Source organism: Molothrus ater, chromosome 16 (genome assembly GCF_012460135.2).
Source record: "Molothrus ater isolate BHLD 08-10-18 breed brown headed cowbird chromosome 16, BPBGC_Mater_1.1, whole genome shotgun sequence".
Classification (NCBI taxonomy): Eukaryota; Metazoa; Chordata; class Aves; order Passeriformes; family Icteridae; genus Molothrus; species Molothrus ater.
In genome coordinates, this window is record NC_050493.2 from 14,922,640 (window position 1) to 14,945,940 (window position 23,301).

Genomic DNA, 23,301 nt, shown 5'->3' on the forward strand with positions numbered 1-23,301 from the left:
GAAAGAGAGTACCGGGGTTCCGGGGGTGTCAGGGAGCTGTGGGATCCAGGGGAAGCGGGGATTCCAGAGGTGCACCCCAGAGGGACTGGGAGCACAGCAGAAAACGGGGTTTAGGGGCATGTGGGGGGCATTGGGGGGTCAGGGTGGGAAATGGGGGTGCCGAGGGGATATGGGGTGCATTGGGGGTGTAGGGGTGAGCTGGAGCATTACCGGGGTGCACAGGGATGTGTGGGTGCACTAGGGGGCTTGGGGCACACTGCCGGGGGGTGTGCATCGGGGGGTGCCGGGAGATGTGGGGGCCAGGGGACTGGGGGTGCCAGAGGGATGTGGGTGCCTGGGGCAGGGGGAAACAGGGGGATAAATGGGGTCGGGGGTCTGTGGGAGCCTTGTGGGTCAGGCTGCAGGTGGGAAATGGGGTGCCGGGAGATGTGGGGTGCATTGGTGGTGTACAGGTGCACTGGAGGGATATAGGGGTGCACAGGGGAGGAGGGGTGCAGGGGTCACTGCCACGGGGGGTGCAGAGGAGGATATGGGGGCCGTGCTGGGGCTGTCTGTGCAACCTGGCACCAGGGACTTGTGCAGGGCTATGGCACCCCAAAACTGCTGCTGGGGACACCCTCTGTGTGCCGCTGTCCTGCCCGGCCCCGTGCCCAGGGACACCGCTGCCTTTGGGGGTGCGGGCAGCCCTCCACCCCGTACCGGGGTGCTCCGGGGCCCGGCAGTGCCACCCTGTCCCGCAGCCCCAGGGACTCCCAAAAGCCCTTCCAGGGCCACTTGGTGCCATTTTGGGGTGAGAAAGGGGCGTTTCGGACAAAGCAGGGAGCGGAGGCGGCGGTTGGTGCAGCAGTTCCTTCCCGGCCGGTACAAAGGCAAAACAAACCGAAAGCGTGTCCGTGTCCGTGTCCGTGTCCGTGCCCATCCCGTGTCCGTGCCCGTGCCCGTGTCCGTGCCCACTCTCCTCCCATGGTTGTGGCACGGGGCGGGCACTGCCCGGGGGCACCGAGCCCCTCCCGCGCTGGGTCCCGCGGGCCCCCCAGCCCCGTTCCGGCTCGGTCCCATCTCGGCTCAGCCCGGGGGTCCCCCCGGTGCCCCGCTTGCCGCTGGCACGGGGGCGATGGCTTTTCAGCTGGAAGAGCGGTGGCGGTGGCAGTGTGTCCGAGGTGCCACCTCCCGTGGTCTCTCTGTGCTGCCGGTGTCGCCGCGGTGGCTCAGCCCCGGCCCTGGTGCCCCGGGATGTCCCATCCCAGACGGATGGGTCGCTCCCCGGCGGTGGCATCACCCCCCGGCCCCGCGGGGTGCAGGGGGGTCCCCGGGCGGCGGGGGATGTGGCCAGGGGAGCCCGGGGCGGGATCCGGCCGGGGCGAAGCCGCGTGGAGGGGCTCAGTGGGGCTGTCACTTGTCACCGTCCCCCCGGGTACCCCGAAACCTGCCGTAGCACGAGACTGAAGCAAGCGAGCATGCGAGGGCGGGCGGAGAGGGACATCCTATTCACCGGGAGAGAGGGCCCCAAAGGCGGGGCTGGGGGCTGGAGGGGACACGCAGCGCGGGGAGGGGGGGGTGAGCTCGGTGACCCGCTCCGGGGGCGTGAGGGGACCCGTCCAGCCTCCGCCGCCACCCCAAAATCAGCATCCTCCTCTGGCCCATCCCTCGGAGCATCCTTTGGTCGCCAGGAGCATCCTTGGTGGCGGGGCCCGCTGGCACCGGGGCGGGGGGAGCAGGATGCGGCCGGGGGGGGTCACACGGCGTCGCCTTCCCACTTTGGGCTTCCATGATGTCCGTTCGTCTGTCCGGAAGGGATTGGCAGGACACCGGGAGGAGCACGGGCGATGGCGGCGGCGTGGGGGGAATTTACATGGTACCGGGGGGGCTCCTGCCCCCATCTCCCCCCGGAGCCCCGCGTCCCTCGGGGGCGTCGATGCGGGGGATGTCCGGGCTCGGTTGGAATCGGGGGCGTCTCTCGAATCCCCCCGCAGCCGGAGGGAGATGGGGTGGGCGATGGCGGCCGGGGTGGGCGCGGGGTGGGCCGGCTCCGGCGCTACTCGATCACCATGCAGCACGGGAGGTGCTGGGAGAAGTACTTGAAGAGCTCCGGGGTGGCCCCGGGGCAGTTGGTGAGTTCCAGCTCCTCCAGCTCCTGCAGCTGCACCAGCCCCGACAGCCCCGTGGTGGTCAGCAAGGGGCAGCCTGCAAGGGGACAGGGTGCTCTGTCAGCCCAGATCACCAGCACCCCCCAAAAATAGCATCCCCAAAAAACAGGCACCAGCATCCCAGAACGCCAAAATCCCCCCAAACAGAACCAAAGGGTCTGGATCTCAAAATCCCAGCACCTCAAACCTCACCATACCCAAAAGACAGAACCTCAAAAAGTAGTGTGCTGAAAAAAAGTACCCCAAAACCCCAACACTAGCAAAAAATCACTCAAAATATCAGCATCCAAAAAATCCAGCACTCAAAATTGCACACAAAAACCAGTACCTTAAAGCACCAGCACCCCAAAATACCAAGACCATCAAAATTAGCACCCAAAAAACTCCCACCAGAACCCAGAAAACCAGCATGCTAAAGAATAGTGCTCCAAAACACCTGCACCCCAAGGTCAGCCTAAAATCCCAACATCTCAAAGCACCTGTATTAAAAAAAAAAACAAAAACAAAGCAAAAGCAACAAACCAAAAAAGAGTGTCCCCCAGAACAGCTCCTCAAAAACCAACACCCCAGAAGACTTGAATGGCAAAACCATAGCTCCCAAAACACCACCACCCCAAAAAACACTGCACCCCAAGAGCCCAGCGTGGCTCTTTCCCCACAGCTGGGCTGGGTGCAGGTGCCTGCTGGCCTGGGGGGATGCTGGCTGTCCCCAGGCTGTCCCCAGGCTGTCCCCAGGGCTCTCTCTGTCCCCATGCCCGAGCCTCCCCAGCCCCTGGGGTCTCCGGTCCCTGGCAGAGGGTCAGGGTCTCACCAGCCAGAGAGAGCAGGCGCAGGCTGCCCATGCCCAGGAGGTGCTTCAGGCCAAAATCCTGCACCTGGAAAAGAAGATGGGATGGGGATGAGGGGGGGACAGTGGGGACAACCACAGCACCAGGGCTCAGCATTGCCCAGCTGGGGTCGGGAATTGGTGCCAGGGCTGGGAACCTGAAGCAGGGTGCAGGATGCTGGGGCAGTGTGCTGGCTCTGGGTGCTAGGGCAGGGAACTGTGATGGGACAGGCTGCAGGGAGGGGAGCCTGAGCAGGATGTGGGATGTTGCAGCGGGATGCTGGGGCAGGATTTTGGGTGCAGGGCTGGGGTACTGGCTCTGGGCTGTGCGACAGGGAGCGGGGAGCCAGGGCAGGGAGCCTGCAGCAGGTACCGGCTCTGGGGATGCAGGGTCAGGGTGCCAGGGCTGAGTCCTGCTGAACTCACAGGAGCTCTCTGCTTCCTGGCACCAAGTCTTGGGGTCTTCAGCCAGCCCCGGGAGCCCGCCCCGAGCTCATGGCCCATGCCCAGGGAGGTGCCACCATGCCCTCTCTGCCGTGCCGAGCACAGCCGTGTTCCACACCTACCTGGCAGCACCAGCGCAGGTAGAGGCTCCGCAGGGATGACATGGTGGACAGGTAGCTGAGGCCGGTGTCGGTGATCCGCACGCACCTGCCGGGACACGGGGTGTCAGGGCCAGCTGGTCACCCGTGGGTGTCCCCAAACCATGGCCCCCATGCTGCACCCTCTGCTACAGCGCGGCTCAGCATGGCACGGCTTGGCACGGCATGGTTTGTCATGGGGTGACACGGCACAGCACAGCTCAACATGGCATGGCATGGCGTGCATGGCATGGCATGGCTCAGCACGGTATGGCATGACTTGGCATGGCTTGGCATAGCTTAGCATGGCATGGCATGGCCCGGCATGGCTCAACATGGCATGGCATGGCATGGCTTGGCACAGCACAGCACAGCTCAGCACAGCCCTTTACCTGTCGAGCACCAGCTCTTCCAGCTTGTGCAGGTCACAGGCGATGTACTCCAGGGCCATGTCGGTGATGCGGGGGCACCAGGACAGGTCGAGGCTGCGCAGCTTCCGCAGGTTCTCGGCCACCAGCTCCACTCCGTCATCCGTCACCTTGGAGCAGCCCGAGAGGCTGAGCACGCTCAGGTTGGGCAGGCTGTGCACCATGTTGACCACGCCGTGGTTGGTGATCTCCCAGCAGGAGTTGAGGCGCAGGGTGTGGGTGGTGTAGCCCTGCTTGGCGGTGAAGTAGGCGAGCGCCGTGTCCGTCACGTGGTAGGCTTGCAGGTTGAGCTCGGTCAGGTTGGGCAGGAGCTGCGAGATGGCGGCGATGGCGTCGTCGGCCACGTTGATGCAGTCGCTGACGCTCAGCGCCGTGATGCGGGCGTTGAGGCTGGACCACAGCCCGGCCTCCGTGAAGTCGTTGCAGCCCGACAGCTCCAGCCGCACCACGCCCTGCATCTGCTCCAGCATCACCTGCCGAGGGCAGCGGGTCAGGCCGTGCCAGGCACTGCCACCCACCCTCGTGTGTCCCTGGGTCCCCGCCCTGGCTCCCTCTGGGTGGCTCCTCCCACTGCTCTCAGTCTTGCCTGGGTCCAGTCTTCTCCCCTGAGATGTCCCTGGCATGGGTTCAATGCCTGCCTTAGGGCACACCAGCATCAGTGGGGAATGGCAGGGCACAGGCAGGGACCCCTGGCTGCAGCCCCAGCACTGTGCCAGGTGCTGCTGGCAGGGTGGGGATTGATGCCACTCCCAGCACAGGTGAGGTGTGCCCACAGAGCAGCTGGTGCTGTGTTTGGCCACGGCACAGGGCAAGGATCTCGGTGGTGACCTTGCCCAGACCCATGAATGGCCCCATCTCTATTACCTCAGCCCTTGCTTGGGTGATCCCCTTGCTGGGGAGCAGCCAGCCAAGCAGGAATGTCCTGTTCCCAGAGATTGTCACCCACTGTCACATCACCGCCCAGCAGCACGGCCACCTCAGCTGGCCCTGCCTTCCTGCGGGGGTGAAGCCCCAACAGCCTCCTGACCCTGCACAGACTATGCCCATCCCACTGCCCAGACCTCAGGCAGGGCCTCCCTGTGCTGCCAGCACCTGTGGGGTGGCCATGCCACCTCTCTGCTCCTTCACTGTGACAGGACCACTCTGCCCATGTGTGTGTCTCCAAGGCCACCAGGACTGACCCGCCACCAGCACACCTCAGCCACCCCGGTCACTTCAGCAGGGTCACCTACCTCCAGCCCCGCATCTGTGATGGTCGACCTCTTAAGGCTCATGGACTTGACCCCCTTCTTGGAGAGGGGGTAGTTGTCAATGAACTCACAAATGTCCAGGTCAGAGACGCCCACGAGGCAGAAGCCGTCGAAGCCGCGGACGGCGAAGCCCTGCAGGCTGACGAACTCCTTCTCTCCCCCGGGCAGGACGTTGTAGAGCTCTTTGGTGTGCAGCACGGGCGTCAAGCCCACCCAGAACTTGGGCTGGTAGAGCACCCTCCGCCATGCCTTGCACACCTGTGCCAGCACGCACTTCTCGCACGCCGAAAAGTACCAGAACAAGCGGTTGAGGATCTTCTCGTCCACGGCCAGCTGCCTCTCCGAGGGCGAGCCCGGCAGCTGCTCCGGGGAGGGCTGCTCCGAGCCCTCGCTGGCGTTCAGTCCCACCAAGGAAGCGCCGGGAGGGGAGGAGACGCTGGCCAGGGTGGCCAAGGAGAGCGGGGAGGCCAGGCTGGGGATGGGCAGGTCGCTGCGGTGGGCTAAGGCCGGGCTGAGGATGGCAGGCACGGAGGAAGGCTGGCACAGGCGGTTTTTCACGGCGGGGGTGCCTTTGGTGATGCTGGCGGAGCCGAGGCCGTTGGCTTGCGTGGGGATCTTCACCAGTCCATTGCGGGGCAAACATGGGGGCTTGGTGTCGCCGTTTCTCGGGTTCGACATCTTCCACAGGTGTCTCTGAAATGCAGGGGTGTGGGGTCAGGGGCTGTGGGTCTGCTGGGGGGGGGTGGTCGTGGCTGGGGGAGGTGCTGACACCAGGGAGGGGGGAGATCCTGGGGGCCCTGAGCAGGGTGGCACATGGGATCAGGTGGCACAGCCACAGAGGGGACCTGTCTGGGACACAGAGCAGGCTGCATGGCCCTGGTGCCCCCTGTGACGAGGGATGGATGGGGATTTGTCCCTGGGTAGTCACATCCCTCTCTGAGCCTAGAAACAAGCATGGCTAGTGGCAGACAGAGAAGGATCCACAGGCTGGTTTGGGTTGGAAGGGACCTCAAAGCCCATCTCATTCCATATCCATGCCATGGCCAGGGACTCCTTCCACCATCCCAGGGTGCTCCAGCCTGGCCTTGGGCACTGCCAGGGATCCAGGGGCAGCCCCAGCTGCTCTGGGCACCCTGTGCCAGGGCCTGCCCACCCTCCCAGGGAACAATTCCTAATTCCCAATATCCCATCCAGCCCTGCCCTCTGGCAGTGGGAGCCATTCCCTGTGTCCTGTCCCTCCATGCCTTGTCCCCAGTCCCTCTCCAGCTCTCCTGGAGCCCCTTTAGGCCCTGCAAGGGGCTCTGAGGTGTCCCTGGAGCCTTCTCCTCTCCAGGTGAGCACCCCCAGCTCTCCCAGCCTGGCTCCAGAGCAGGGGGCCCCAGCCCCCGTGTGATTTTGTGGAGGGCAGTGGGCAGAGGCAGAGGAGCAGAGCTGCCCGTGCCCACTGTGCCCGCCAAGCCCTCAGCAGTGAGCCTGTGCCAGCCCTAGTGGAGCCTCAAGGCAGCCGGGCAGCACCCGGCAACCCAGGCCAATAAATATTGCAGTGGCAGCAAGGCCGGCTTCCCAAGGGCCCCCCTCACCCACCATCCATTATTCAACGCATTTCCCTCTATAAATATGGAGCTGAATTATTGATGGGGGCTCAGCCCCCTCCCCCTACCCAGCCAGGGCCTGGCACAGGGCCCTGCCCGGCTGCTGCCTGCCCTGCCCACACCCCTCGTGCCAATGCCACACCAAACCCTGCCAAAAAGCTGATCCTGGCAACCCCTGCGGGCACAAGGAGCTGAAGCACGGGAATGCAGCTTGCAGTGCACGGAGCAGGGCACAGGGAGCTCCCCTGAAGGCCCATGGGGTGGTTGGCACCTCCATGCATCAGTGACAGGAGCTGGGGACCTTCCTGCCTGCCAGCTCTTCCCAGACCCGAGATTAAAGCAAGGGGATTATCACAGCTGCTTGATTTGGGATGGAGAAAGTCAATCCCTGATGGAGGGGCACCGAGGGAAGGGCATGGCCCAAGCTCTGTGGTCCCTGAGCCTGGAAGCAGGATGCAGCCCAGACCCCCTGCTGCTGCCCATCCCTTTCACTCTCACAGCATCCCTTGTGGGAATCCACAAAATCAGAGGGTTTGGGAAAGCTGCAAAAGGCAGGCCTCAGAGACAGCAGAATGGACCTAAGCAGGAGCCACAAGATTGGTCAGCAGAAAAATTATTTAAAAAGTAGAAAAGTAAGGACAAGTAGAACAATGGTCTGTGTATTAATGCTTGTCTAGAATAACTCTCTAAGCTACAGAAAAGTTTATCTAGTGAGATATTAGGAAGTTTTAAGCTTAATAATGGAGCTCTGTGCATTGTGTTTTAGGCTCACAAGCAGGTCTTGTATCCAAAATAAGCAAGCATTGTTTACCCAAAGGTACCTGTGCTTATAGTGGTTGGATAGAACTACTGTCAATGTGCTTTTGCTTTGTGGGATTGGTCAGAAAACTCTTAAAGTGAGTTGTGACATTGAGTTCTTGGTCTGCTGGCTGGGATGTGAGCTGCTGGCATCTTCCCACTGTCACAACCATGTAATGAGGCTGATGCTGGAAAATCAAACAGCTCAAGGCAGTTCCTCAGCAGTCCCGTCCCGTTGGTGATTTGTACACAGACCCCGGCCAGCGATATCCCTGGCCTCATCCAGCTCTCCTGGAGCACCCAGGGAGGGCACAGCCACCCAAACAGGAGCTCAGCAGCACAGCCAGGTGCCGGTGGCACAGCTGGAGAAGCCGCGGGATGCAGGGCACACCTGGCATGCAGGGCACAGGGGACACTCCCGTTCCCGGCACAGGGCTGGGAGCGCCGCGGTGCCAGCAGCCAGCCCGGCTCGGTGGCCGCGTCCCGCCGCGATGCAGCCCCCGGGGACGAGCCCAGCCCTGTGCAGACAGCCTGGCGCCGCTCCCGGCTCGGATGCAGCCGCTGCTGCCTCCGCTCACGCCGCCCCACAGCGGAGCCGGGCCGCCGGTGCTTGGACGTGTGTTAACTCGCTTGAAAGCAGGAGAAGGGGAGGGGAGAGAAGGGAGAAACTCGAAACCGGCGGCTCGGCTGCAATTAGGGAGGTAAACAGAACGTGCAGCGGGTGTCTCACAGAGCACCAACCCAAACAGACAATGGCCAGGTGGCACGGGAAGCTGTCACTGCAGCGAGTGGCACCGAGCCCTGGAGCCGCTGGGCACGGGGACAGGGCAGGAGGTGGCACCGAGCCCTGAAGCCGCTGGGCACGCTGGCCGGCCCTGGGTATGGGGAAGATGAAACAGGAAAGCCTCATAAATATGATTGTGTGGCAAAAGATTTTGAGAATATAGAAACTACAAGCGAGATTGAAATGAAAGCAAGCTTTGAGATCCCTCAGTTACTGAACAACTAGAAAACAACAGTGTGGCCAGCTGAAGGTGATCCCCTTCTGATGGAACAACACCCTCTGCTTGCAAACAGCTCCAAGGGTCAGAGCAGACCCTACAGCTTGGCAGAAGGGGTCCAGAGAGAAGTTTATAGGGTTTAAAATGTAACACAGTATGGTAATGTAATGATTCTTATAGGCTGCATGTAAATGCTATAGGATTTGTGTATTGTACTAGATTAGTTAGTGAGAATCAGAATATTCAGCACAGAAGAAGATTTATTGTATTGGAACGGGAACCTCGCTCTCTTACTCTCTTACCCTCTTACTCTCTTACCCTCTCATCCTCTCTGGCCCCTCTCTTCTCTCAGGGCCTGCTCTGAGCTGTGCTGGCAGCTCCCAGCAGGGCCCTGCACCCAGGCCCTTTGCAGTGAATCCCAAGTTCCTGACCTGGCTGCAGAGATCTCTGTGTCCGTCCGTCCCAACGCTCCTACCCCCCGACACTCTGACACCAGGGACAGGACAGGTGGTGGCACCGAGCCCCGGAGCCGCTGGGCACGCTGGCCGGCCCGGGGACAGCGCAGGTGGTGGCAGAGGGGAGCCCAGGGCCTCGGCAGCCCGAGGGGACAGTCACAGCAGGACACAGATGCTGACAAGTTGCCGGACTCACAGCAGCCAGCAGGAGGTTTTGGCACCACGTCCAACCTGCTCAGAGCTCGGCTGGTCCCCGAGGCTGAGCTCAGGGGCTCAGGGGGATTGGGGAGGGGGGCTCAGGGGAGCTCAGGGGGGCCCAGGGGTCTCAGGGGTTCCCTGGAAAGCTGAGCCAGGCCCCCTGCCCAGGGAGCTCCGGCTGCCTGAACAGAGCACAGAAATCCCGAACCTTGAGTGAGCCTGAAGTCACTTCAAAGAGAAAAACAGAGAGAGATTCGAGCCTCTGGGCACAGGAGGATCTGGGCAGCGGTGGGGGGAAGCCAGGCAGGCGTTTCTCTCTGGGGAGATGAGCATGGAATAATTTGGGTGCTCCCACCACCCTCAGGCACTGAACTGTGCTTGGGGAAAGACCCCAGTGTGGAGAGGGAGGGCTGGGAGGGGAGGGCTCCAGTAGCTGCTGTCTCTGGCACCAAGGGGCAGGGCTGGCATCTGCCCTCCTGTGCCATGGCAGAGCCCCGGCCTGCAGCCAGGAGCCCCCCAGCTCCTGCAGCCCAGGGCTGAGGCCACAATGCTCTGATGTTCAAAGTGACGCTGCCACAGCCCCTGGGGGACACAGCTGCTGAGTGCAGGGACACCCAGAGCCTGCCCTGTGCCTGCCCAGGCACTCCCAGAGACAGCGGATGGACAGACAAACCCAAAGTTGTCTGTCTTGGAGGTGTCAGCACAGACCCTCCCAGATGTTCCAGCAGTTCCATGAACACTTCCAAACGTTTTTTGGCCACTCCAAAGCAACAGGAGAGCAGAGATTTGTCCCTTTCCCTCCCTGTCATCTCAGTGTTTGCAGATTGCATGACTGGGCCAAGCACACCATCATCACCATCATCATCAGGATTGTTCAGCACTTGGTGCAACCCCCCTTGCTCTGGGGTCCCACAGGAAGGGCCCACATTTGCAGCCCGTCTGTCTCAGCCCCCTTTGCTCTCTCACGGGGAGGCCTCTCCCAGTACTGGAGTGTCAGCCCCAGCCCAGTGGGAGAAAACCTGACAAGAGCAAAGGCCAGAGCCCTCCAGCCTCCCGAATCCACTGCAGGGTGCACATTTCTCAGGCTACGTCACTGGCAGGGAGGTTTGGGGGGGTTTGTCACCCACGGAAGCGATGATGCAGTGCTGGGGGGCGGGTTTGACGCAGGAAGAGAGAAGCAAGCCCGGGTCTGAGAGCCTGGCACCACAAACACTGCACTGTGAGGATGCTGGGATCAACGGGATGGAAACTGCCTGGAAAACAGAGCCTGCCCAACCTGTTGGCGAGTTTACTGTCTGCACGTGGTAGTGCAGAGGGTGAGGGCCTTGAGACACGGGCAGGGCCATCAGCCCCCCTGTTAGTGCACGGCCTGGGAGAGCCATCAGCCCCCCTGTTAGTGCACGGCCTGGGAGAGCCCCGGCTCCTGAGCAGTTATCCTGTGCAGCAGGGATCGGGCTGGTCTCCGGGACAGCCGGGCTGGAGCCGGACCGGAGGCCCGGGGAGATCCCGGATTGGCTGGCGTGGGAGCTCCCGGGACCGCGGGCGTGCTGGGTCAGCACCGCGGACAGCGGCCCTGGTCATTGGTCCCGGTCAGCACCGCGGACAGCGGCCCCGGTCATTGGTCCCGGTCAGCACCGGGAACAGCAGCCCCGGTCATTGGTCCCGGTCAGCACCGCGGACAGCGATCCTGGTCATTGGTCCCGGTCAGCACCGGGGACAGCGGCCCCGGTCATTGGTCCCGGTCAGCACCAGGGACAGCGGCCCCGGTCATTGGTCCCGGTCAGCACCGGGGACAGCGATCCCGATCACCGGTCCCGGTCAGCACCAGGGACAGTGGCCCTGGTCCATCGGTCCCGGATGTCAGCACCCCGGCCAGCGGTCCCGGTCAGCGGCTCCGGTCATTCAGTCCCCGGCCATTCAGTCTACCGAGGACAGCGGCCCCAGTGAGCGGCCCCGGTCAGCACCACGGTCAGAGACTCCGGTCCATCGGTCCCGGTCAGCACCGCGGACAGCGGCTCCGGTGAGCGGCCCCGGTCACTCGGTCCCGGTCAGCACCGGGGACAGCAGCTCTGGTGAGCGGCCCCGGTCCATCGGTCCCGGTCAGCACCGGGCACAGCGGCCCCCACAAGGACACCGCGCCCGTGTCCCCGCCAGCATCCGGCCCTGTCGCGCCGGGCCCTGGGAGGGAGGATCCAGCCCTGCCCCACCGACTCCTTGTAAGGGAATCTCCATCACCCCTCAGGGCCCTGCCAAGATCCAGCATTGCTCCAACAGATCCTTGTCAGAGATCCCACTGTAACCCAGCAGGCAGATCTGCTGCTGCCCCAGCAGATCCCAGGGAGAATCCATGACTGCCCCGCAGACTCCCCGTGACACCTGCTGCCACCCAGCCGGTCCCTGCAGCCCCGCTGCTGCCCCCGGCCCCCTCGGAGCCTTCTTATGGCCCTGCCAGGACCCAGAGCTGCTGCCAAAGGGCTTCAGGTGGCAGAGCTGTGCGGAGCGAGCAGCCATCGCTGCCTGCTCACACTCACACACCCATGGGGTGTGCACACACACACACACACACACACACATGCACGGGATGGACACACAAACCAGGCTCACACTCACACTCACACTCACACACCCGCGGGATTCACACACACACACACACACACACACACACACACACAATCCTGCTCACACTCACACGAGATGTGCACACAAGCCCTGCTCACACTCATACTCACCCAAGATGCACTCACAAGCCCGGCTCACATACACCCACGGGATGCACACACACTCACACTCACACTCACATGGGATGCACACACACACACTCACACACACACACACACAAGCCCTGCTCACACTCACACTCACACTCACACTCACACAACCCCTCTCACACTCAGCGCGGCCGGGGCCGCCTCGTGCACGCGCTGCCGGGGTTGCATCAGCTGAATTCATTACCCGTCTATTTTTACTAATGCAGCAAATCAAGTCGCTCTACGGGCGGAGCGCACAGCCCGGCACGGAGCGCTGTGCCGAGCACGGGGCCCGGCCTTTGTGCAGCCTCCGGGGGGCTGAGCTCGCTGGGGCTGCCCCGGGCAGCGGCGGGGCCGGAGCCGAGCCCGGAGCACAGAGCAGCGATGCACACATGAGCACATCCCCCTGCGGAGCTGCTGTGCGGCTGCTGCTGCTGCTGCCCCCGGCTCTGATCCCGCTGGATCAGAACGCTGCCCAGCACCCAGCCCCAGTCTGGGTCTCTTCAGGGGGTTTGGGTCACCCCAGCAGTGCAGAGGAGCTGCTGGAGGCTCTGGAGGAGCCACTGGCTCTGCTGGAGATGGAGGGGCAGTGGAGAGATGCTCCACTGGAGATGCTGTGCCTGTGTGTGTGTGTGCACAGGTGGATTTGGGCTCCAGCCTCAGCACTCACACAGGTGAGTGGGACAGAGGCTCAGAGCACAGCTCCAAGCTCAGTGCTGCCTCTTCCTTGCTGCACAATCCAGGAATTCGGGGTAGGGAAGGGCCTTGCCTCTCCACCTGGCCCTGCAGAGCTGCTGTTTGTGTGATGGGAGCTGGGAACCTCCCTCCTGGGGCTGCTCTGAGAGCTCCTGTGGAGACCCAAGGGCTGAGAGCAGCTTTTCAGCTCCCTTGATGGCTCCCAGCAGTGCCAAGGAGCTCATCCCACCTTGCAGTGGATAAAGAAGCTTAGGAGGGGCTGGGAAATGACTGGTTGGAGTCCCACTGCTGGGGCTGCTGCTCTCAGTGCCAGCCAGGCTGGTGAATCCATCGCTGGCTCTTGCAGAGGAGCTGTCACGGTAGGAACCCCCAGCACTGCGATCTCTCGGGTGCCACAGCCTTCCCAAAGGTCAGGCTCGGGATTTACAGGGTTGGCCCCATCCCCAGGGAGCTGGGAAAAGCTGGCTGAGGTGCCAGCACCAAGCTCTGCTCAGGTCCCTACTGGGAGATGCAGCTCCTGTCTGGGGGCACTGGGAGATGCAGCTCCTGTCTGGGGGCACTGGGAGATGCAGTTCCTGTCTGGGGGCACTGGGAGATGCAGCTCCTGTCTGGGGGCACTGGGAGATGCAGCTCCTGTCTGAGGGCACTGGGAGATGCAGCTCCTGTCTGGGGGCACTGGGAGATGCAGTTCCTGTCTGGGGGCACTGGGAGATGCAGCTCCTGTCTGGGGGCACTGGGAGATGCAGCTCCTGTCCCCAGCCCTCAGTGTGGGGGGGAGGCAGAGCTCCAGCCCCAAGCAAAACTTCCTCCCAACAGGGCTCCCTCTGACCACCAAGCCCCTCCTGCAGCAGCTTTCAGCCTCTCTGCTGAACCCCCTTCTCCCAGAGACAGCAAATTCTGACCTCTCTCCTTTCTCCAGGCAGTCCCCTGTCCCCTTGGGAGGAATCCCCCACCCAAAAGGAGCACGGGAGGGACAGACTGAGGGCAGAGCTGGAGCCCTGCTCCCTTCCCCTCCAGCCTCCCCTGGAGATCTTTGCTCACACACCATGGAAGGATGTTTGTGCTTAAGCCAAGCTTCCCCCTGCTCCCCTCTGGCCAAGGCAAGGAGAAGAGGGAGCAGCTCCTCGTGTGCTGGATCCTGCCCAGCCTGGCCTCCTCTCACTACAAGCCCAGCCAGAGCCCAGTGACAGCTCCCAGAGTGTCCCAGCCCTTCCCTCTGCCCAGGAAGGGCTGAAATGCACCATCCCCTGAGGAGCCAGGAGCCAGGGGAGCTGTCTCTGAGCACAGGATGTGGATGAGCTCCTCAGGTCCTGCTGGGATTTGTGCCTGCCCAAACCCTTCACCCCCCCAGGCACGGTGACAGCCACACAAGCACAGATGGCACTGATGGCACTGATGGCACTGATGGCACTGATGGCCCTTTGCCCCTGGGCTCGGGGTCTGGCTGGGACCTGGGCATGGGGTCAAGCAGGGGCCCTTGGCACGAGGCTGGTGGGACAGCAGGGCAGGCGGTGTCCAGCCATGGCTCTCCTTGGTGGGCTGTGGGTGCTAAATGCCAGCACAGGCTCCAAAAGCCTTCAGGCACCATCCTGATCCTGCTCCCAGCACAATCCCCCGGCCTCCTGCTTCCCCTGTCCAAGAGCTGGGCATGGATCACCCCTCCAGCAGGGAGAAACCCTGGAGGAACGGGTCCTGCTGAGCTGTGCCCTCCCCAGACCCTCCCTCCTCATCCCTGAGCTCCTCCCTGAGCCCCGGAGCACCCAGCACACGTGGCTGTCCCCGTGGCAGGTGGGCAGAGGTTGGGAGGGGGATGCTGCCAAGGAGCTCTGCTGCCTGCACAGCCAGCGCTGCTCCCTCCCACACCAGCAGCCCCCACTCGCCTCCCAAATCCCCTCTCTGGGTGCAGCTCCTGCACAGGCACTGCTGGGAGCTGCACGAGATGGGAGATGGGGACACAGCTCCAGGCAGGACGAGGTGGCTTTGCCATGGAGCTGCTGAGCCAGGCACAGCTTAAATCTGCAGAGCAGAGGGGCAGGATCCAACCTCCAAACTCCAAGTGCTCCCACTCCTGTTGTCCTTCTGTCTGGCCACCTGCCCACAGGATGGTCAACAACGGCTGTGACCCCACGGGAGGGGACAAGGGAACCCTTTCCCCACTCTCATCTTACCCTGGCCCGAGTGAGAGTCACCCCTTCCCCAGGAGCAGGATTTGGGGGGGCAGGAGGGTCCCAGTGCCAGGGGTGCCTGTCCTGCTGCTCCCCTGTGCCCTGCAGCTGCTGGCACAGGGAGGGGAGCAGGCAAAGGGATCGATGTGGGGGAAGCCAGCTCGGGGAAAAATAGATATCTAGCTCATTAAAAATGGATGCTTGAGCGAGTCCTCCCCACTCCAAAGCCACCTCCCTCCCTCTTCCTGGTAGCCAGAGTGAAATCAGCACCCAGCTTCAGAGGAGGGGAGCTGCCAGCACGGCACGGTGCTCGCTCTGTGCCCGCTGCTGCCAGCCTGCTCAGCACCCTGGGGTGCTGTGCCCCGAGACCCCCAGGCCCTGGGCACAGGGTGGGCATGGAGAGGGTCTGCCAGGAGCATCCCTGCTGCAGGGACTGCCAGGCTCCTGCCTTCCCTGCCCAGGCACTGCCACGTCCCAGGGGCACCAGCAGATGCCAGAGAGGCACCACCTCAGCCCAGTGCCCCATGGCACCCCTGGGCCCCCACATGGCCAAGACCTTGGGGCTATCTTGCTGCTTGCTGCCAGAACCCCGTGCCTCAGTTTCCCCAGCTGTGCTCAGCCCCAGCCATTCCGTGGGCTCGAGTCTGCCTGGTCCCCAGCCCCACACGCTGATCCCTCTGCCCCTCACCATCCTCCCCACCAAAACAAACTCAGTCTTCCCATCCTGGACTGATGGGAGATCCATGGATCCATGCTGGGGTCTGCAGGACCCCGCTGTGGGGCTCAGCCCCCTTGGTCCCATCCCATCCAGGGCCTTCCCCTTCCTCCATCCCCTTTGGCTGGTGTCCCCTGCATGCACAGAAAGCCACACCAAGCTTTTGGGGTGTTTGGGTGTTTGAGCGCAGCCTCGGGGATGCCAACGGTGCCACCAGGGAGGACAAGAGGAATTTTAGAGACTGGCAGCAGAGTGGAAAGGGGCAAACATCAACCCCACACTGGGACATCCATGTCCCTACAGTGATTGCCCTTCCACCCCCATCTCAGAATTTTAGAGGAATTTTAGAGGCTGGCAGCAGAGGTGGAAGGGGGCAAACATCAACCCCACACTGGGACATCCATGTCCCTACAGCGATCGCCCTTCCGCCCCCATCTCAGGGCAGCCCTGCATCCCGCGGGATGCCCCTGATCCCCCTTTCCCTGCCTTCCCCACCCGCTGCTGCCCGGCCATGCTGGGGGGGGACGGACACACAGAGCACATCCCCTCACCCCCCCATCCCCCTCCCCACACCGAGGGGGCGGAGGGGGCAGCATCACCGGCCCGGGGGAGGCTCACACCGACCACCATCCTCTGCCGAGGCACCGGGAGGCGGGGGCGGAGGGGGGGCACCGGACCGGGAGCCCCGGGGCCGGGCCGGCTCCGCTGCCGTTATATAACGCGGCTCCATGATGCGGGATGCGGCTGGGGGCGGCTGCGGTGCCGGTGCCGGTGCCGGTATCGGTACCGATACCGATAGAACAGGCACCGGCACCGACCCCGGCATCGGCATCGACCCCGGCACCGGCTTTGTGTCGGAAAGGCTTTTCCCGAGCGCCTCTTACCTCCAGCCCTGTCTCCCGAAGCTCATGCCATGCCTTGCGCCCGTCTTCTTTCGGTTGCAGCAAAAAATCCCACCGGCAAGAAAACGGCGAATAATCCCCCCAAAAATCCCCGTTGGCAAAGGGGCCGGATCCCGCCCGGCCCCCGCCCCAACCCCGCGAAACAACAGGAAAAATAAGCGGGGAGTGGAGGGGGGGAATGGGGCCGGATCCGGATCCGGGGGGATGGAGAAGGGGGGCCCTGCTGCCAGCCAGCCCCGGGAGCGGGGAGCACACGCACACGCGCGTTCGCACACACGCACACGCGTGTCACCGGCCGAGCCCGTTAAAGGGACACCGACACCGGCAGCGATAATGGAGCGGCGGCAGCGGCACCGGGAGAGGCGAGGTGAGGGTGCGGGACACGGGAATGGGGCTGGGCTGGCAGCTGGGAGTGCAGGGAGAGAGGGTGGTGGGTGGGGGAATGCAGGGGTGGAAGGATGGGGGATGGAGGGAGGGATGGATGGAAGGATGGAGGGGGGATGGAGAGGTGGAAGGATCAAAGGAGGGATGGAAAAATGGAGGGAAGAATGGAGAGGTGGAGGGAGAAATGGATGGAGGGAAGAATGGAGAGATGAGGATGGAGGGGTTGGAGAGGATGGAGGAGTGAAGGAATGGAGGGAAGAATGGTGAGAGGAAGGGATGGAGGCGTGGAGGAGGAAATGGAAGCATGGATGGAGGATGGAGGGATTGAGGGAGGGATGGGGTGGCTGGAGAAATGGAGGGAGGGAGGGTTGGAAGGCTGAACGCAGGGATGGGTGGAAGGCTGGATGGACAGACAGATGCTTGCTCTGGCTCTCTCCCCAGCAGGGCATGGCAGGCTGGAGATCCTGGTGCACATCCTGCTGCAGACCCCGCTCACCCCGGCAGCCACCCCGGGCTCTGTGACAGCCCCTGGGGCACAGCGATGACACTGGACCCTGTGCCAGGACCCCCAGGGGCAGCAGGCACCCATGCCAGGCTGCTGTGCCCACATCCTGGGGGAATCACCCAGGCCAGGCCAGGCTGCTGTGCCCACATCCTGGGGGAATCACCCAGGCCAGGCCAGGCTGCTGTGCCCACATCCTGGGGGAATCACCCAGGCCAGGCCAGGCTGCTGTGCCCACATCCTGGGGGAATCACCCAGGCCAGGCCAGGCTGCTGTGCCCACATCCTGGGGGAATCACCCAGGCCAGGCCAGGCTGCTGTGCCCACATCCTGGGGGAATCACCTGCCCAAGCCACCTCTGGCACTGACACCTGCTGGGAGTGTCCCAGTGCTGTCCCCCGTGTCCCAGCACCCCCAGCCTGGCCCCAGCTCCACCCTGCTCCCCGGATGGAGGGAGCTGCTCAGCAGGCACATTTGGCCCTGGCCCCGGTGCCTTGCCCAGGCACGGCCCCGTGAGCAGCAGGTCCAGCCCGGCGGGCCCCGGGGAGGCCGAGGGAGCCGCCTGCAGCCGGCACTGCCTCCTGCTTCCATTATTTATAAGGCAGGTTGGGTTTCACCCTGCAGCTGGGAGGGGGCTTGGGGGAGGAGACTGTGCACACACTCACACTCACACTCACACTCACACTCACACTCACACTCGCACCCTCAGCACACCCTGCCCAGTGCGTGACAAAGGCTGGAGGGGACGGTGCCTGCAGGGATGTGTGGATCCATGGCCTCAAGCTGGTGCCTCGTGTTTCCCCATCCCCTGAGGAGCTGCAGGTCCTTCTCCCCACAGTCCCTCGTGCCCCCAGCAGTGCCCTGTTCCCCGTGGTCCCCAAGGAGCTGTTCCAGGGGAATTGGGACCTGCAGCAGCCTGGGAGCAAGGCTGTGGTGCAGCCTTTAGGGACACTGCACCCAGAGCAGGCCAAGTGCCACCAGGGCTGGCAGGTAATGGGAGCCACTGGGGCCCTGGATGGTCCCTGATGTCCCCTTGCTCCTGGCACAGGCCCGTTGTCATTTACCCCTGCCACCTCCAGGACTCAGAGGCGACAAATTGTTGTGGCCCCATGTCCTGGGGACATTTTCATGCCAAGAAGGCTGAAAACTCCTTCAGCAGGAGTCGTCCCTTGGCAAGAGGAGACTCCACATATATGTGTGTGTGTCCCTGGGGAAGGGGACACAGCTGGGGTGCCACCAGGGGGTACCCACACCTCGGTGCCTGATGTGGGGTGCTGCTCACCCCAGCTCTCCCTGCAGCCACAGGCTGTAGGAGTGACAGGGGTAGGAGGGTTGGGATGGACACAGAGATCTCTGCAGCCAGGTCAGGAACTTGGGGTTCATTGCAAAGGGCCTGGGGGCAGGGCCCTGCTGGGAGCTGCCAGGCACAGCTCAGAGCAGGCCTGAAAGAAGAGAGGGGCAGAGAGGATGGGAGGGTAAGAGAGTAAGAGGGTAAGGGAGTCAAGTTCCCATTACAATACAATAAATCTTCTTCTGTGTTGAATATTCTAATTCTCACTAACCAATCTACAAATCCTATAGCATTTACATGCAGCCTATAAGAATCATTACATTACCACACTGTGTTACATTTTAAACCCTATAAACTCCTCTTTGGGCCCCTTCTGCCGAGCTGTAGGGTCTGCTCTGACCCTTGGGCCTGTCTGCAAGCAGAGGGTGTTGTTCCATCAAAAGGGGATCACCTTCAGCTGGCCATGCCATTGTTTTCCAGTTGTTCAGTAACTGAGGGATCTCAAAGCTTGCTTTCATTTCAATCTCGCTTATAGTTCCCATATTCTCAAAATCTTTTGCCAGACAATCCTATTTATAAGGCTTTCCTGTTTCATCTTCCCCAACAACAGGTCACCATCACAAGCCTCCTGAGCCCCCTGCTCCCTGTCCCAGTGCTGGTGCCCGGTGTCCCCATGCTTAGGCCAGGCCAGCAGCCGAGAGCCGGGTGACCCGGCTCCCGCAGCCCCCTGCTCCCCTGCAGCCCCTGCAGCGCCCCGGTGATGCTGGAGCTCGCTCCCAGCGTGTCCCCAGGGCGCCGGGAGCCCGGGCCGAGCCCTCCCGGTGCAGCGGGAGCAGCGGGGCCGGGCTGGACCGCAGTGCGCCGGGGCCGTCGCCGCAGCAACCGCCGTCGCCTAGCGCCGCTGTCTCCCGGTAACCCGTCGCCTAGCAATGGGGGATTTTTCACAGCTCGGGATGAAGAGTTGAAAGTTATTTTTAGCCCGGGTTGCGAATCAATAGGCAGCGCCATTCGCTGCCCGCAGGATGCACGGGGGGGGGAGCAGGGGGGTCTGTCCAGCCTGGGGTCACCCCCGGCTCAGCCCCTCCTGTGCTGACCCCACAGCGCTCAGGGCTCTTCCCTGCCGAGGATCTGATTCCCCCTCGGCTTCCCCCCATGCAGGCCACGTGTGGGTGAGGGTGGGTGAGGACGTGGAGGCTTTCAGGTTTCTGTGGGGGCCCCCACAGAGAGATGGGGGTGGCCACACTGCTGCAGGGACCATTGGACCCTCTTCTCACTCTGGGCACCCTCATCTTATTGTGGGGACTCTCAACCAGCCATGAGGTCTCTCCTCCAGCTTCTGGGAGCCTCATCCTTTCATGGAAACCTTCTCTCACCAGTGTGGACCCTCACCTGGCCATGGGACCCCACCTGGCCATGGGACCCCACCTTACTGTGGTGACCCCACTTTGCCATGGGACCCCCACCTTGCCATGGGACCCCCACCTGGCCGTGGGGTCCCCTCTTTTCCACATGGACCCCTACTTTGACATGTGGAGCCCATCTTTGCTTTGGGGATCCCCACCTTGCTGCTGGGGACCCCTGCCCTGCCCTGAGGACCCTCACCCCTCCTGACAGGCTCCCTGAGCTCCCCAAGCCCTCCCAGGCCACATTCCCACTCTCGGGGACACCATCCTGGGGGTCTGAGTGAGAGGGGACACTGAGAGGGGACAGAGCTGGCTGGGTGCCATGCAGAGGAGCTCAGGTTGTCCCTGCACGTCCCCAGGGATGGGCTGAGAGCTGAGCTGAGGCTCCTGAGCTATTTTTTCAAGACAAGGTGGGTGCCTCCCACAGGCGCAGCTCCTTCGGGTGCTCGGAGAGCTCCGCACGCAGCCCGGGGGGATGGGGACCTGCATGGGGACAGCCTGGGGACCCCCGGCCCCTGAACATCCCTCCAGGGCCCCAGCTGCCCCAAATGTCCCTTTGCCTTTCCAGGAGGGTTTTTTTGGGCACAGCCCATCCTGGAGCATCCCTGCCCATGCCATCCACACCCATGGCACAGCGGGGAGGGTGCCCAGAGCCACCCCACAAGGACATTTTGGGGGCAGCGTGGAGGTCCCGGGGACCTGCAAGAAACTCCAGGAGTGGCAGGGGGAGCTGCCCAGCAAAGAAAAACTTTGGGGTGACCCATCAGGAAGAGACAGGGTCACCAAAACCCAAGGGAAGCTCCTGCTCTGTGAGTGGCAGATGGGTCAGGGACAGAGCAATCCTGGATGAGTCCCAGCGGATCCGGAGGGGACGTGGAACCGCTCAGGGAGCTGCAAGAATCTGTCCTGTGGGGAAAGGCTGGGAGACCTGGGGCCATCCAGCCTGGAGGAAACCTTCTGGCATCCTGGGATACCTAAGGGACCTTGGGAGGATGGCAGAGAGGCTTTGGCCAGGAACTGTAGAGGCAGAAGAAGGGTGTAGGAGTGTCGGGGGTAGGACGGTCGGGATGAACACAGAGATCTCTGCAGCCAGGTCAGGAACTTGGGGTTCATTGCAAAGGGCCTGGGGGCAGGGCCCTGCTGGGAGCTGCAGCCACAGCTCAGAGCAGGCCTGAGAGAAGAGAGGGGCAGAGAGGATGGGAGGGTAAGAGAGTAAGAGGGTAAGAGAGCGAGGTTCCCATTACAATACAATAAATCTTCTGTGTTGAATATTCTGATTCTCACTAACCAATCTAGTACAATATACAAATCCTATAGCATTTACATACAGCCTTTAAGAATCATCACATTACCACACTGTGTTACATTTTAAACCCTATAAACTCCTCTTTGGGCCCCTTCTGCCAAGCTGTAGGGTCTGCTCTGACCCTTGGAGCTGTCTGCAGGCAGAGGGTGCTGTTCCATCAAAAGGGGATCACCTTCAGCTGGCCATGCCATTGTTTTCCAGTTGTTCAGTAACTGAGGGATCTCAAAGCTTGCTTTCATTTCAATCTCGCTTATAGTTTCTATATTCTCAAAATCTTTTGCCATCATATTTATGAGGCTTTCCTGTTTCATCTTCCCCAACAAAGCGGAAGCAGTTTTCAGCTTGGAGGAGGGTGTGTTTAGATGGGATAAAAGGAGGAATCGCGCTGTGGGGGAGGCGCTGAGGAGCTGGAGGAGCTGTGGGCGCCCCGGGGGCTGGAGCAGCCCGGCCCGGTGCGAGATGTCCCTGCCCGGGCAGGGCTGGCCCCGGCCGCTCCTCGGAGGTCCTGGGGGATGAGCTGAAGTTCCGCTCCCCAGTCCCACCCGAGCCCTCAGCGGGTCCCCGAGCGGCCGTGCCCGCGGTCACCAGAGGGCACTGCGAGCCCGAGCATCCCGGAGCGGCCCCGGGGCAGAGCGGACACGCAGCAGGGCCCGGCGGCTTCGGGGAGCTCGGACCCTCCCTCCTGGCCAGTGCCACGGGGACCAGGAGAGGTGGCCAGGGGACACGGGGGCCACCAGACCGAGCTGCGGGCACGGCTGGCTGCTCGCTGTGTGCCCGGCGGTGCCACCCCACGGGCTCCCCGCAGGGCTGAGACCATTGCGGGTGCTGCGGGAGCCGCGCCGGCTCCGCCTCAGGCCCAGCTGAGGTGGCTGCTCCGAGGGGGCTCCGGGACCCCCCGATGGCCGTGCCCCGACCGCGGGGGTGCCCCGTACCCTGCTCCACCCGGGCTGCTGGAGCAGCTGGTGCCGGGCTTTCTCCAGTAACACCCAGTTAAGGTGGGTCGGGGGCTGTGGAGGGGGCCAGGGGCGCAGCCTCACCCCGGGGCACTGGCATTAGGGCAGACACTGCCATGTGCCTGCGGGGACGGTGGCACCGTGTGCCACCTCCTTGCATCCCAAGGGAACATCCCCGCAGGGTGCTGAGCACCGCGCGGGGCCGGGGGTCAGTCTCGGTGCAGAGAGGTCCTTGGTGGGGACACCAGTGCCTGGTGTCACCCTGCCCCTGGTGTCACCCTGCCCCTGGCACCTCGCCAAAGCCATTGGTGGGGTCCCTGCCTGCCCAGCTCCGAGTCCGGCCCGTTCCACTCCCGCACCGTGTCACCGGACCGGCTCTGGGACCGTGTCCCTGCCATGCCGGGGTCTCTGTCACCTCCGGGGCACAGCCAGGCCCTCGACCCAGCCACCCCCGGCAAGGCCCTGATGGCAGCTGGTGGGCTCAGCACGGGGGCCAGCGGGTAGAGAGCCGCCCAGCCGACCCCCAGCCCAGCCCCCCGACACCCCCACATCCCGACCCGCTCCACCTTAACCCACTGCCCCTCCGGCCCCTCATTTTCCACGGATTCCAGCAGCATGACTTCTTTCAGCATCATTTCATGGCCGGAGGGCTGTGAATCCTCCTCTCCCCGCCTGCCTCCCCCTCCCCTTCCCCCCTTCCCCTCTTTCTTCCCACCATCCCAATTTACAATCCCTCATTTCCATTCCGCTCCACCCTCTGGCCGGGGACTTTGTTCCCGGCCTGTATCATCCCATCCCAATTGTTCCGTGTTTATTTCAAACATTTTGGCGGGCTGTCACTGGATGGAAACTTAATTAATGGTGTGGTCTGTAGTGGTGGCACAATAGCGGCTGGAAAGGAGGGGGTGGAAAGAAATCCCCAGGTTTGGAGGGGGGGATTTCGGGGTTCGGATGTGCCTGAC

At 62.9% G+C, this 23,301-nt stretch overlaps 2 protein-coding genes across 2 annotated transcripts; one reads left to right on the top strand and one right to left on the bottom strand.

Annotated features, from left to right (window-relative positions):
- Window positions 1-834: 834 nt before the first annotated feature.
- Window positions 835-16,785, bottom strand: FBXL16 (F-box and leucine rich repeat protein 16). The gene is made up of 6 exons (XM_036392209.2): window positions 16,484-16,785; window positions 5,215-5,925; window positions 3,947-4,455; window positions 3,540-3,624; window positions 2,959-3,022; window positions 835-2,184 (listed from the first exon to the last, which is right to left on the bottom strand). The coding sequence occupies exons 2-6, from the start codon at window positions 5,908-5,910 to the stop codon at window positions 2,036-2,038; spliced, it is 1,503 nt and encodes a 500-aa protein (XP_036248102.1). The 5' UTR covers window positions 5,911-5,925; window positions 16,484-16,785; the 3' UTR covers window positions 835-2,035.
- Window positions 16,328-17,583, top strand: LOC129046855 (uncharacterized). The gene is made up of 2 exons (XM_054516506.1): window positions 16,328-16,868; window positions 17,327-17,583. Exons 1-2 carry the CDS (start codon window positions 16,328-16,330, stop codon window positions 17,428-17,430), a joined length of 645 nt encoding a protein of 214 aa, XP_054372481.1. The 3' UTR covers window positions 17,431-17,583.
- Window positions 17,584-23,301: the final 5,718 nt, after the last annotated feature.